The sequence below is a fragment of the Chenopodium album genome, chromosome 3, assembly GCF_948465745.1.
Source record: "Chenopodium album chromosome 3, dcCheAlbu1.1, whole genome shotgun sequence".
In the NCBI taxonomy this organism is placed as follows: Eukaryota; Viridiplantae; Streptophyta; class Magnoliopsida; order Caryophyllales; family Amaranthaceae; genus Chenopodium; species Chenopodium album.
This window is the reverse complement of record NC_137836.1, coordinates 72,522,588-72,538,775: the sequence shown is the minus strand read 5'-3', so window position 1 is coordinate 72,538,775 and position 16,188 is coordinate 72,522,588. Positions and strand designations below refer to the sequence as shown.

General features: G+C 32.0%; 1 protein-coding gene across 1 annotated transcript; it reads right to left on the bottom strand.

Moving 5' to 3' along the window:
- Window positions 1-1,665: 1,665 nt before the first annotated feature.
- On the bottom strand, window positions 1,666-15,895 carry LOC145616294 (uncharacterized). The gene is made up of 4 exons (XM_081670997.1): window positions 15,064-15,895; window positions 13,537-14,224; window positions 9,254-9,738; window positions 1,666-2,417 (listed from the first exon to the last, which is right to left on the bottom strand). Exons 1-4 carry the CDS (start codon window positions 15,886-15,888, stop codon window positions 1,782-1,784), a joined length of 2,634 nt encoding a protein of 877 aa, XP_081527123.1. The 5' UTR covers window positions 15,889-15,895; the 3' UTR covers window positions 1,666-1,781.
- Between the last annotated feature and the right edge of the window lie 293 nt (window positions 15,896-16,188).

The following is a 16,188-nucleotide window of genomic DNA, read 5'->3' as shown; positions in this document are numbered from 1 at the left end:
ATTCCGACGCCCAGCCACCAATTCCGACGCCCACTCACCAACACACACGGCCAGTAGGATAGTATGGTTCTCTGCCATTTTAGGTTGAATACATGATTGATTTCATCAAAATCAATCTTAGTAGTCTTCTTTTTAATTATTAAAAAACAAAAAACATTAAAAGAAAAAGAAAAAAAAAATAGATACCCTTTTCCACCCAACCCATGAAACACGACCACCCAACCCATGAAACCAAACCAGCACGAAAATACATACCCGCCCCCACAAACAACCTTTGAGGGCTTTGAAACCGATCACCCAAGAAACCGACCACCCAAGAATCAAAATCAAAATCGGTGGTACATAGAGGAGAGGGAAAATCACTAGAGGTGTATTTTGGGATCGGGGTTGGGTTTCAGAGCAGCAGGAGGGTGGCGCCGCGGGTTTTGTGGTGGGTTGTTGGGGGTTGTTTCCATTTTGTGGTGGGTTGTGGGGGTTGTTTCCGGTTTTGTAATTTGTTGTTGTGGTGGCGGAGTTGGTGGATTGGTGGGTTGTTTTTGTTTATTAGGAGAGAGGAGAGAGAAAGAGGAGTGAGAAGGGAAATTAAGAGAATTAAAAAAAAAATAATAATAATAACCTGTTTAACAGGTTAAAGGTCAAATAGATCTTTTGGAGAAGGTGTGGTATAAAGGTTGGATTTTTTTGAGATTAATGAAAGTTTGGATTTTTTTTGTCAGACCGCGCAAAGGTTGGATTTTTAATTTCCATTTTTCCTAAACTAAATTAGGGTTTTTAATTAATTAAACAACTTAAAATTGAATTAAAAGTAAGGGAAAAAGAGTCAAAGAACTCACCAAGGGTATAGGAGGCGTCAGTGGTGGCTTCCTAGAAACCTTGGTGGAGGAGGCATTTGTGGTGGCTGCAAGGCGGTGGTTGTTTTTTAAAATTAATATATAATTAATTAATTTAAATTTAAAATTAAAATTTTAAAAAAAGGGCGAGACTTACCGGCAGCACAGCGGGGGAGGTTGTAAGCTGGTGGTGGTTCTGGTTGCGGCGAGGGAAGAGGGTGGAGGCTGCATGCACAACAAAGGGATGTAGGTAGTGGTAGTTAGGGTTTAGAGGAATAAAAAAAAGACCAAAGGTTGATGAGTTATTAAGCGGTGGACAAGGACTCACAAGGGGGCAGCGTTGAACCGGGGTGGCGATGGCGGTGCTTGAAGTCTCGCTTTCTCCTCTCTCTCTCTCTCTCTCTCTCTCTCTCTCTCGGTTTCTTTATTCTCCTTTCTTTTATGTTTTGAATTAAAGCATAACCTGAGCCCTTTTTGTTAAGTCGAAAGTTTCTGACAAAATTAATTTAAGTCGAAAAATTGTACTTTCGTCGGAAACAAATCTCCAACGAAATATTCCGTCGAAAACAAATCTCTGACGGATTATTCATTCGGAAGTACTAATTTCCGACAGCAATTTCATCGCAAATAGCTCGTTCCATCGGAATAATCTGATGGAATATATTCCCTTGGAAAATCAAAGTTTCGACAGAATTTGGGGTCCGTCGGAAAATGGCCTATTTCTAGAATGTAGTGGCAATGTGATCGTAACATTAAGCCATGCATCTAGCATTAAGATTACAACAAGCAATTATAACAAGTTACAAATTTATATGCTAAAAAGTAGTGTCGAGGAATACAAACTTATACAATCCTGAATAAAAACAAGTAGCATAAACATGTATATATATACTATAAATTACATTTAGGATCGAATGGTCTGACTGCTCATTCGTGATGAGGAGAGCAGAATCAAAAGGAGTTAGAGGCATAACAAACCATATTTTTCACTTTCTTACACAATTCAAGATGACGAAGATGTCGAGCATATTTACGAGTGGTAGAAGTCACAATTGGACCAATAGGTCCGAGAAACCTGATGATAAGATATTTTTGCATAAGCAGCATCAACGAAGAGCACATTACCAAAGTGTAGATGGCGATCCAGGGCTTAACATGAATGATTGTAACATACACTCCTGCTATAAAAGATAAAAGAGTTGTGTAGAATGATATCAAGAGCAATAGGATGCTAAAATCCATTAATATCACCGATTTACGTTTACTTCCAGTAGCCAAGATCCAAAGAAGACAGAATAAGACCATTGTTGATAGGCACATTGTCAATATGTCAAAGAACATAAAAGTTTGGAAAGCTACCGCATTTACAAGAAGTGGAGTCCCCACATCATGTTTATCTTTGACATCTTTATCATCTTGGACTGCTCCACCAGGAACGGTAAATGCTGCTGTAAAAGTTATTGTTGTCAAAAGTGCTGCTATTACACCCATCATGTTCACATAGTCTTTCATCTCTACCGTAGAAATACCATAAACACTTCGGTAACCCATCAATTCTACAGGATTCTCAGTGAAAAGATTTTCCAACTGCATCAAATAAAATTGATCCGAGTTATTCTTTTAGATAAATGATCAAAGAAATACCGTATGTAATAAATAAATAAATAAATAAAGCTATGAATAAGTGCAAGTGTTATGCATGATAATTCCATATACTACCTTGGATTTTTTTCAGTTGCAACTTTAGAATGTTTTATATCTCTCAAATAATACCCTAAAGTTGCAACTAAAAATCTCAGAAATACCAAAAATAATGTTGATATTGTTGGATTGATTCAAAGTAACTAGCTATTCTTTAGGTTAATTTGTTAAATATCCTTGATAAGTTAAGAGTTTTTAAGGAGCAAAGGGTTAGTGGCTAATTAATTACGTAGGAAGTTAGTCATTGTTAGTTTGTTACTGTTACTGGAGTCATGCATAGTAGGTTACTAGGTTAGTTAGATAAGATCATACTCCTAATTATTAGCTTTAGGTTGTTATTCCATATGCTATTTAATAAAATCAGTTTTGTTTCTCTCATTATAATTTTAACAGGTAACTCTCAACGCCCACAACCGGCGTCTAATGTAGCACGAGTAATTTTTTTTTTTTTTTTTTTTTTTTTTTTTTTTGGGGGGGGGGGGGGGTGGCTCTGTAAAGGGTCATAGTTTTTTTTATTGGTGTTTAGAGAGCAAGGAGGATGGAGAAAAGCTCTAACTACTTTAGCCATCCTACTTAAAGGGTCAAAGTAAATTATTATTTAATTAAAGGGTAGTAATCACATTGACTTTAATTATTTGGATACCAAACCAACCTTAAAAGCAAATCAGTACCTTTCTACTTTCAATTATGAAGTATCTAATTAAAAATCTTTAAAATAAAATCTTGGTATATCCTTCCTCCGTTTCATAATATAGTTCCTATTTTTCTAATTTGGAGATCCAAAATGTTGTTCATGTTTCTATTTTTTTATAGTATGTAAAGACCTATACGCCCTCACTTTTTTTTAACTTTATTCATTATACTTCCTAATTACCCTTGAATTTTGCACATGCTTTATACTTTTTTTCACTTTCTCTCTCTAACTTTTGTCTATGGTCATATTTTTCACTTTTATATATAATTACTCCCTCCGTGTTTTAATAAGTGTTACACTTCTTTTTTTGGCAAAAAACTACATTATAATATTATATCTCTCTCCTCTCAAGGTCCCCATCCAAACCCACTAGTACTTTTTTTATTATTATATCTTTTCTCTCACATTCATTACTTTTCTATAAAATATTAACCCCACTATTATCTTTCTTTTACGATTTTTTATTTTTCCAACTACCCCACTTACCTCTTATTTTATTTAATTCAATTAAGTTGCCTAAAACTATGTGCCGGTCAAAGTGTAACACTTCAAAAAAATGGAGGGAATAATGTACTTTATCCACTTTCTCCTCTTATTTCTTAAAAACCGTGGAAAAACACAAACAAGATTTATATTATGGGATGGGGGGAGTATTATAGTTTCCATGCACGATTTATAAATCACAATGTTAATGTAAAAAGTACTAATGAACAAATGCTGTTATATACTTACAATTGTAATAGGAAAAATTTGACAATTACCACCTTCTGTTATGTCCATTTTAGCAACTACCACCTTCTATTTTTTTTTTTTTGAAAATTACCGCCTTCTATTTTCAAAAACACCAAAAGTTACCACCTTCTTGTCTCCCAACTACCACATGACGTCATTTTGGGCCCATTCTTTCCCTTTCCTCCCTATTTCCCTCACATTTCTCATTCCTAACTCGATTCCCATCACCCCTTTCACTTTTTTTTTCCCCAACCAATCAAAAACACTTCAATTCACTCCTCCAAATCAAAATTGACAAACAATTATTGGTGGTTTGGGGGAAAAAAAGTGAAAGGGGAGATGAGAATCCAAATAGGAATGAGAAATGTGAGGGAAGGGAAAGAATATGCCCAAAATGACGTCATGTGGTAGTTGGAAGACAAGAAGGTGGTAACTTTTGATGTTTTTTAAAATAGAAGGTGGTAATTTTCAAAAAAAAAAAAAAAAATAGAAGGTAGTAATTGCTAAAATGGACATAACAGAAGGTGGTAATTGTCAAAATTTCCTTATAATAGCCTATATAAATATTATGGAATGAGTCGATTAATAATGTACAGTATACATCATTTTCATTTCTCTTATTATTAAATTAACTATTTCCTATGATTATGGGTAGCTAGGTTTAAAGGAGAATCAAATTTACTACAAACACCTTTGTAAAATGTCAACAATACTCTGAAGGAAAAAAAAAAGTCTCTATATGTAGGTTTATACAGTCCAAGTGCACCTTACACTGGCCCAATGTTTTGAAATAATACATTCGATTATAAAATATTAAAAAATAATATTTGAACATTCGATTATAAAATATTAAAAAATAATATTTGAACATATAGGTATTAATATTTGAACATCATTTAATTTGAAACATTTGACAAAGTGAAGTTAAAATATAAAGGGAAATTCTCAACGGTAACCCCCAACTTTTGCTACGCACCAATGGTAACCTCTCCTTTTTTTATTATACAAAATGACCCCAATTAAAAAACTTATCTCACTTATAACATTAATGAGAGTTAATTAATTAAAAAAAACCTAACTATGGTTAGCTTTGGAAAAAAAAAAACTAAAAAGAAAAACCACCAACCCAACCACCACCTCCACCCTCATCCCCACCAGATCTAGCCAGCACCATCTCCACCCTCATCGGATCTACCTCCCACCCAACCCCCTCATCTGAAACATCGACCTCACACCCAAACCGCCGAACCCCAGCAGAACAACTCCCTCGCACAATAGCCTGCAACCAACCACCTCCCTACCTCCACCTTCAACCCATCACCGCACAACCCCAGCGCAATAACTCCTTCACACAGCAGACAAACAACTGATTCCCATGAGACAACCACCGGCAGCCGCCAAATTAACCACCAGCACCTCCAATTCGACCACAACAGCCACCGTCGCACTCATTCCACAGCAGAGCCACCGCAAGACCCTTCCAAGCGCTCATTCCATTGAAGCGATCGCTCCTTGTTCGATCTACAAAATCTAATTCGTGTTTGGGTTCATCGGTCTGGGGGTGATCGGGCTTCCGAGATCGGTGATCTAGTGGTGGTGACGGTGAGAAGGAGGAGAGGGAAGAAGGGTTGTGGCGGTGTTTGAGGTGGAGTTGGCGCATCATCAGTGGCGGTCGGGGGAGTCTGGGTGGGTAGCATCGCCGGAGATCGGAGGACTTGGAATGGTATGCCGGAAGGGAGATGGTGGCTGGCAGATGGTGGATGGGCAGTTGGTGGTTGATTTTTGGTGGTTAGGGTTAATTTTAAAAAAAAAAAAAAATTAATATAAATCTAACTATAGTTAATATTTAATGAAATTAGGTTATGAGTGACAAGAATTTTTTAACTAAGGTCATTTTGTATACTAAAAAAAAGGGGAGTTTACCATTGGTGCGTAGCAAAAGTTGGGGGGTTACCGTTGAGAATTTCCCAAATATAAATTAATTATGAAAATAGTGTTCACTTAAAAATAGTTCTCAAAGTAGTGTCAATTAGAAAATAGGAAAAAGATGTATGCAGCCCTAAGAGTTGCATATAAGAAGCTTGACAATATATAAACATTTATTACATCAATTTACTCGTAAATTGTCGATAAATTCCCAACTTAATACTAAAAAGGAGTATATTAAATGCTTATATCATCCCTTAGGGTTGCATATATAGCATTACCCTAGAAAATAACCTAAACATATAATATTGCTTCATTTAAAAAGTCTACATAGTTGTTAAAAAAAAAAAAAAAAAAAAAAAAAAAAAAAAAAAAAAAACCCACAAATTTTGAAAAATGGAGTCTATTCAAAACTAGTCCTCTTAAGGTTTCACGTCACCATTTTTCCAGACATAATGTTAGAAACAGCAAAATCAACAAGTACAATCAATCTACATACGATATCACTACCGCTCTGTCTGTACTAATCAGGTATGTTTTCCTTTTTTATGACTGAGATTTCTATGGGTACTACGGACTGTACGGAGTATAAAATTGGTATTGTAAAATTTAACCTAAAATGAATATTATCCGTACATGTTGCCTAATTATACTCATATAATGTTGGTTAATTAGATTTTGCAAGTGGAATTTGTCAGACATGCCCCACTTACACTTGCACTTGCACTTAGCTTAGACTCGAAGTCAAAACATCCATTATTTTTTTTTATTTTTATTTTTTTGTCCATGTTAGAGAGCTACTAGGACGGATGATTGATGAGAATTCATCCCAAGATCTTTTGAACCAGGGGCGAGCTCTAACTACATGAGCTGTAAAAATGCATGTATACAAAAATACTAGACATTTTTAATTAAGCATGTATAATACTTTGTATTCATGGTCCATATTCTTGGTTAGTGATTATTGTATCAATTTTTACTACATTATTAAAATACAGTAGCATTAATTATTAATGCTCAAGGCTATAGAGATCAGGATATTGTAAGTGTTCATGATACTCCCTCCGTTTTATATTATAATCCTATTTCTAACATTTATTACTCGCATAATAAAAAAGAAATAGGTTTCTAATTATTAAAAAGAGGGAGTGAAGAACTTGATGTACACCTATATTGTGTACGTATTTATTAGGATTTTATTAGAAATAATTATCTCTTCAATCATTTTCTATCCATTAAGTTTTAATTCCTAGCTTTGTATTTTCCAATCCTATATGTACACTACTTTGTGAATACCATTTTCAAGAGAGCACTATTTTCATAATATATATTTTTATTAACACCAAATCCGGCTTAAAAACTATTTCTCACAATATCGTCCATATAGGTACGGTTCCAAGGTTCATTATGTGTTTGTATAAAACCACTAACATTATTGGCTATTTTATACTAGCAAATACCGAACCTTGAAATCGAGCCTACATGGACGGTATGTGACAAATAGTTTTTAAAATGACTTTTATAAGATATTAGTTAATATTTTTGCATTAATTAGGGAAATTGCTCAAAATAAAGCTAGATAATTATTTCCTAAATTTGTTAAAAATTATATTGTAAAAAATGTAAGAAAGATTTGTAAATTTCTAATGTTAGGGCCTGTTCTGGTTTACTGAATTGATCGAGCATTAATGAACTGATTGAATATTTTATGAGAGAAGGAAATTAGGAACTGAAATTAAGCTAAAGAGAACAGACCCTTAATCTAACAACATTGAGTTAAAGAATTGTGTATTGTTCATATATCTAATATTGTATATTTAATATATTAGGTAACTGAGGTATTTTATATGCATTATGAGTAAAAAAAAAAAAATGTGCGTAAGTAAAGAGAATTTTTTTTTCATAAATAAGTGATTAATAAAACAACAACTTTTGTGTGTGGTTAGTGTGACCAGCTAAGCTAACACACGAGTAACCATGACTGACCGAGTAACTAACCCTTTACTAAGTAACCTTTGATTGAGTAAGTAACCTCTGACCAAGTAATGACCGAATAACCCTTGATCGAGTGAGTAACCCTTGATCGAGTGAGTAACCCATGACTGACCAAATAACCCCGATCATTTCAAGAAAAAAATATGTGGTTAGCCACATGATGTGACAAACAACATATGAAAGTTTATTTTAATAAAATAAAAGGATAGAGAATGAAACAATTGTGTATGATTTTTATTTTTTTTTTAATTTTAAAAGGAAGTGAAATAAGTCATTCTTGTTGTTTATTTTAGCATAATCTTATTGATAAAATATGGATTTTGTTTTTTTTAATTAGAAAATAATATACTTAATTAAACAAATCAAAATTGTTAATTCATGCAAATTTATGATTAATAATGTGTCATAAAGTTAAAACTTTTGATACTTAATGTTAATTTGATATAATATAATAAGTGACGTTTTTTCTATTATAAATTTAATCCATTTTACTAATATGTACTAGAAAATCATTTTACATTAGTATTATTATAGATTACTAGCTACCACAAATCTTTTGATGTTAATATAAATATGAAGTCAATATAGTTATTTTCCATAAAAATGTCGTCAATAAAAAGAAATATGAAGAAAAATTAAGTAACAGTATTTTGATTTTTTATTTTTAGGAGATAAACTAGATTAGACCCTTCCGATGCACAAATTAAAAAAATTTATTAAAAATGAAATAAATTGTTTCTATTATTTTCCCATACATACTTTTAAATTAGATCATTGAAACATAGAGTATCTTTCATCATAAATTAATAAGAGTAATAAAATATAAAAATGAAAGTCAATCTGATCTAATTAAACTATGTGCATACTTATAAATTAGTTAATTTTTGTATAACAAAAATCCATATTATTAGTACATGACTTCATAGCTAAGTTGCTTGCACAATTCCTTAGTAAAAACACACGCTTAAATAAAAGTAAAACCTAAAAAAAATATCGTAATCACCTAAAATGTTTTAGCTCAATATCAATTTATTTATTCCAACCAAAAAAGAATTTTATTTATTGATTGACATAGTCAAAAGATTGAAATGAATAACCAAATCCTAAAAAAAAAAAAGATATATGACTTCATAAGTACATTAGGCGGGAAAGTTTTTTATGAGAGAGTGACACATATGCTGTTTGAGATGTGGATGATGTTATCAATTTTCTTTTTTAATAATAGTTAATAGATTTTGGAGCAAATAAAACTAGATACCAAGTAACTTGTGTAATTCCTATGTCTTGTTTAATTATCACATTATAGATGGATTATATTTAAATATCACACCAATAGGTTAAAATAACATATACGTAGTAGTATAAATGTACTTACATCTTGCGGAAGATCCAGTATAGACGCTAATTGATCGCCCGAAGTGATACCATTTCCATCCTTTATTTCTAGAAGTTTCTTCAGCCAACCCAATTTTTCTGCAGGTGACCATTCATCAAATGAACACTTCAAGAAAAGACTAGCATTTGTAAAGCGTCGAGATTCAAGCGCCAGATGTAATGGGGTTTTCCCCTCCTTGTCTTGGATTTTCAATAAATCTATCAAATGATGTTTTTCTCCAATGTCATCAACAAATTCTTGTGTCTTGTATGATGGCTGGTTTACTAACATGTGCCAGAGTGTCTTGCCATTATTGTCAACAATTTTCGATGCTTTTTGGTTAAGATCATCCAATATCTTAACTGTTTCAATGTGACCTGCTTGAACCGCTCTTAGTATCGGGGTTAGGCCATCCTGATCTTGGCTGATTGCCGCCTCCACATTTTTATCATATACTTCCTCTATCGCATAATAGGGCCACTGCACTGAATCCACCTTGTTTGATTAGGCCCAAAATGCAAAATAATAACCATATACTCTAATTAATTAATACAAATTAAAGTAGATAAAACAATATCAATCAATTAATAACTATATACCGAAAGACATACCAGCAATGATACATGTCACCTCGTGTATCCTTAGTTATATAATTTTTTTCAAAAAAATCTATTGATTAATGAAAAAAATTATTTACAAGAATAATACGGAGTATTATTTTATATACATATTCCATATAATTAATATGTAATATATATTATATTTAAAATAAAAAGATTTCACAAATCTTACAAATTAAAATTTGGAAAACTATAAACCAAAAATCATATTCTTAAAATAATTTGTGACCTATTTTACAACAATAAAATAGTATACTGTTCAGATATTTTGCCTATGTGTATTAGAAGCTACAATTAAAAAATCAAGATATCACATACTTTTACATATTATTCAGATCACCCTGCAGGCACGGGATGCAATGACACGTGTCAATTTCTGCTATGTCCTTAGCCTTTTTTTCTTAAAAAAAAAATCATTTTATAAAACTTTTATATTTTAGGAAATTATGATATTCAACAATAATTGTCATAGTTAACTGTATAAAATAAGTAAAGATCATTTACATTCTATAGATGGATATGCAACTACTATAAGTATGTGATTTGGCAACATATAATTACTTCGTATACTTGACAATAATAATTACTGAATTAGGAAAAATAAAGCCTATATATGAATTATTTATAAATACTTCTTTGATTAATAAAATGAAAAAAAAAAAGGATAAATCAATTTTGTCTTTAAAAATTTAAAATTACAGATACGTTCAAACTTCACTACAAAAAACGAGTTTTTTTAGTGATCAATATTAACGACGGACGTCAGATCAGAAGGTAAAATGAAATATTAGCACATGATTTTACCGACCGTTAAGATGATAATCGGCCGCTATATAATTACCGAGTCACTCAACATAATGTTAAAATACTCATTTATTTGACTAAAGTACTAATCAACTCTTTGACATGATATTCAATATTTAAATTTTTGTAAAGACATGAAATAAGAAGAAAATAACTATATTTTGGTAAAAACTTGTTCACAATAGTTTTAAAAATGTTTTTTATTAAATATAATGCTAATTTAATAATGAAAATTAAAATATACAGTGCATGGCACGGGACCTAACCTAGTAAATATATAATACGAAAACATTGTCGAGACATATTATTTAGAGCGCCACATAGAAAATTATTAACTTTTATCAATGGAAAAAGAAGCTTGTTATTTACTTCCTCCGTTCCACAAATATTACAATAGTTACCATTTTATAAAATTTTATATATACCTTCAAAAAAAAGAAAGTTTTATACATATTATATTATTTCTCTATTTGCACATGCTTTCTCTTTTTTCTCTCCGCATCACATGGATCCTTATGTTTACTCCTTTCTATCTCTATGTTGTTCTTAAAATCTATGTCCCATTCCCTGTTGCAATATTTGGGGTACAAAGAGTATAACATAACTATATAATTCAATCACTACACAACCAAAATTAACATATGAAAGCTAAGAGTTAAAATTAAAGTGCCACATAAGTAAAAATAAAATATAATAATAAAAAGGAAAAGTTCATAATAGTAACCTTCTACTATTGGTTTTTTTTTTTCATTCAATTGTAGCCATTTTTATCCCAATTATCTTTGATTTGATAGTCCTATGCTTTTGATGATTTTCCGTTAAAATAATGTTAAATATAACTTTATTCTAAACAAAGAACTAAAACCACCACAACCCATTTGCATTTTCATTCCCCTCTTCTTCTTCAATCAAGATTTATTAGGCCTTGATTTTCTCTCTCCTCAAAGATTAACACTAATAGCCTTCGTATTCTCTTTGATCAAAGATTAATACCTTGATTTGTCGCGGGTGGAGATTTATTGGGTGAGGTTTTGTGCGTGTTCGGCAAAATATAGCTATGAAGGTAGCTGTAGCTGTGGAGGTAGCTGTTAGCTGTCAACAAGCTGTTAGCTGTGAAGATAAATAATTTAGATATGAGTGTTCGGTAAAGTAGTGGTTGACTAGCTGTTAAATATAAAAATCAATTTTTTATTTTTAAAACTATAGATTAAATTTTCAACAGCTACTTGAAAAGCTACCTCTAATTTCAAAAGCTAATGTTTCTAACTTTTCACAAAAGGTACCTCCACCACTAAAAGCTACCCTAACCACTACTTTGTCAAGCACTCACATTTTTTGTTGAGTAGTGGTTTGACTAAGTCAAACCACTAAAAGCTACCTAAAAGCTACTCAAAACCTAACGTCGAACACGCCCTTTGGCGGGTGGCCGGTTTCGTGGGTTTTTTTTTTTTTTTTTTTTGTGGGTTTCACTTGGTGACTGGCCATGAACCCACTACAAAACTGGCCACTCACCAAATTCCCATCCATGAAACCTTCGACCTAGGATAACCACTGGTCCACCATCCACCAAAACCGAACAACGAAATGGATAGAATGAATTTTAACTCTCTTCCAATCCAATTTAAAAACTCCAACCAAATGACCCATATATTGGTATATAAATTTGTGGGGTTTTTGGGATATTTATATGTGGTTTTTTTTTTTCGAAAATAGAAATAGTTAAACTTGGTTAAGTAGTTATTTAGACTTAACAAAAATTTGACTGAAAATCATCATTAAGGTCGCAGTTGTAAAAAATGTAAAAATTCAAGACTATCAATGATAATCGGGAAAAAAATAAAAAAATAAATAATAGTAAAGGGATTTTATTGAGAATTTCCCTAATAAAAAAACATTTAACAATTGGATAGTGTTTAAATTAAATAAAAAAATAAAAAAAATAATCTAATGGTTTTAAGTATTCATCAAAATATATAACGAATCGCAATAAATATACAAAATCTTAGATAAAAAATTTATCACTCATTACATGTGGCTAAATCTAGAGTTTAACTTAATTAATAAATTTTAATAACGATTTAAAAAAAAAACAAAAAAAAAAACAACAACAAAAATCTCATAGTAAACAAAAGATCACAAGAACTTGAAAAAATGCTATGATAATCTACTGGTCGATCCAATCTCTATTATGTTCATACATCGATAATCTAGTAAATACCAAGTAGGTGGATAAGGTAAGCGATTTCACATTTCCAATTACACTAGGATTCGAATCTTATATATCTAAGATAAGCCTACCAAATGAGTAAAAATTTACATGGCGTATTATTAGTACAAATTGGGTACAGAATACAGATAAAGAAGTATAGTCACCAACAAAGTTTAAACTAATTGGTATCAATAAAGATGTATTTTGGTACAAATTTGTGTAGTGTTGGCACTAATTGAATTCCAATATTGATTGACAACAAGTCGAATTTGATATTAAGATTGGTACCAACTAATTAAACATCACTTTTGTACGGAGTACCAAAATGGAAAGTCATTTGTTTTGTGGTGGATAGCAAAGGAGATTACGACTTTAAGGTTGTGGAGCACAGAAAGTGATGGATTTTTGCAGGGTAACTAAGAGATTTTTGGTTAAAGTTGTGCGGCGTGGCAGACGTCTTGGTGGCTTGTCTGGCTACACACTTAAACAGTAAGAAGAGATAGTTTCTAGACAACCAAAAATGACAAATAAATCTTATGAATTTAGTTCGTGGTAAAAAAAAAAAAAAAAACACACACACACACAATGGACTTTAAACAGGTATATATTTGAAGAATATTAATGGGCCAGAGATTGGAATTGATACTTACCCGCCAAGGAGCTTTCTACTAGAAGATGGAGAAGTGTTTCTTTACGTTTGTTAGTCAATCCAAAAGCTTTTCTGCTAGTCGACGAATAAAATCTTATTAATAACAAAGCAGGTAGGATATGGTTTGCTTTGAGTGCTTCATGAAGAGGTGTATTTCCTTGTATGTTCTGTACCAACAATGGCATATCATACTTAAAATGACAACCACACTCTTCTTTTGTTTTTTCGGCATTGGCGTAGGCATAGGCTTCACCTTGATCTTTAGCCCTACTAAAAGAAAACACACATGGTACTAGCAACTCAAATGGAAGAGATGATTTAGTCAATAATGTATAGGTAACATTATCGTTGTCATAATCAGCTAATGATTGGTCAATGCAACGATTAATCTTTGTATCATGAGAATTTTGCATGAGAGTATGAATTGGAGTGTCCCCATTGTTGTCTGTTTGAGCACTAAGTATCGGATGTGTATCAACAACTTGTATGATGAAATCCAAATATTCATCATATTCGATAGGAGTTCTCCGTTCTAATCGCATCAAATTATGAAGCACATTTCTTTTTTGGGAATCTCGAGATGACAAAAAGTTTATTCCAAACTTCGATATTTTCTCCTTTAAAAACTGGATATTTACACCGTCGATTACTCCATATTCTTCCAATGCCCTCTTTTTCTTCTTTTTCATCTGCATTGTACAAGTTATTATCATCATTCCATCCATTTTCAATTTAGACTACTTCTTCCGATCCGAGGTTTAATAAGTTTTACACATTGACTATATGTTTAATATGTGTTACATATCCTTTTTTTTTGGCAAAAAGTTATACTCCCTCCGTTTCAATTTGTTAGTCCCATATACTATTTTGTGCGTTTCAAAAAGATCTATTCATATTGAATGTATTCCACTTTTAACTTACTTTTTATTTCCTATTTTATACCTATTAAATTCTGATTTGTTAGATTAATTGATTGTGAATTAATGACATGACTCTAAATAAAGAATGCAAAACTATTTATGATTTTTTTTTTTTTTTTACTTTAATGCTAGATTCCAAATATTCTCCTTTACTTATTTTATGTGATTGATTCCATATGGGACTATCATATTAAAACGGAGGCTTAATTTGATATAATATTTCCCTATCACATTCATTACTTTTCAATAAATTATAAACTCCACCCAAATTTATTTCGTCTCACATTCATCACTTTTCAATAAATTATTAACTTCATTATCTTTTTTTTACAATTTTTTTAATATTGCAACTATCCCACTCATCTCTTATTTTATCTAAGTCAATTAAATTATGTAATTATACGTCCCAGTCAAAGTGTAATACTTATCAAAATACGGACAGAGTAATAATTCAAGTATAAGCTCTAATTTTTAATATTAACACAATTATACCAATAATTTAATAAAAAAAAATAATAATAATAACTTGGACAATTACTTTTATTTCGAGAAAGAAAAAAGAGGTTTTGCAATATTGAAACAATAATACTCGGGAAAAGGCAGCTAACCTGATCAAAATGAGTTAGTTGTCGAATGTGAGATGAATTACTGGAGGAATCAAGTAGAAGTCGCGCCATTTTAAAGTTGGATTTCCAAGCTAAATCTAACGGTGTGTTTCTTTGATTATCCTTGACATCCTTAAGGAGACTAATTCCTGGAATTCGCAGCAGCTCTTTGGCTTGTTGATAGGTAGATATCCTATTTATCAAGAAATGTAAGATGGTTTTGCCAGAGTTTTTATCAACCTCCTTTGCAGACTCCGGGCAGCATTCAAGTATCAATTTGATGACTCTGAGCTTATAAATATTGGTGATGAAAGCAGCTCTATGCAGCGGGGTCAAACCTCCTTCGTCATGCCAACATGCCACACTACTGTCTTTTCTTACCAGCATTTCTATCAAATCCTCATCAACAGCCACGTATTCCGTTATAAGTAAATCATCATCGAACAAGTCAAGCTTGCTATTTAAAAGTGCAACCTGTGAGGGTGTGTTGCCATTTGAATTTTTTATATCAAACTTCCCACTTTCATCAAATTCAAAGAGCAGCTTGAAAATGTGGATGTTGCCAACCTCAGCTGCAACATGAAATACGGTTTCGCCCTGGTTGTTCCTCTGATTTATCAGCTTATCAATTATTGATCTTGGCAACAACTTCTTTGTGACTTGTTCTATAAATTCATATTGCTCTGATCTGATTGCTATGTGAAGGATATTGTCTCCACTAGAGTTTTGCCCAGCAAAATAGTTGCCATCATCCAGTTCTTTGTTTCGTGCTTCCTTGAGGAACCCTACATCTCCCTTCTTTGCGGCGTTCTCAAGGTGCGCCTCCATAGATATCACCGAGGATTCTGGAATTTTCTTTTCTTTCGTGATTTTTTTCCCTTGAAAATAGAAGATAAAAATAAACTAAAATCATTTCCTCTCTCCAATCATGGGCAATTTACAATTTTCTAAATAATAAATTTTCTTTTTCTATTAATTTCAAGTTAGATATTAATCTTGAAAGAAAACCATACTATTCCCACCATTTTTTTTAATTGTTATTGTTACACTTACCAAACGCAAATATTATATAAGTATTACATACCAGTGGCGGATCCAGGATTTTCGAATTTATGAGTCAACATTAAT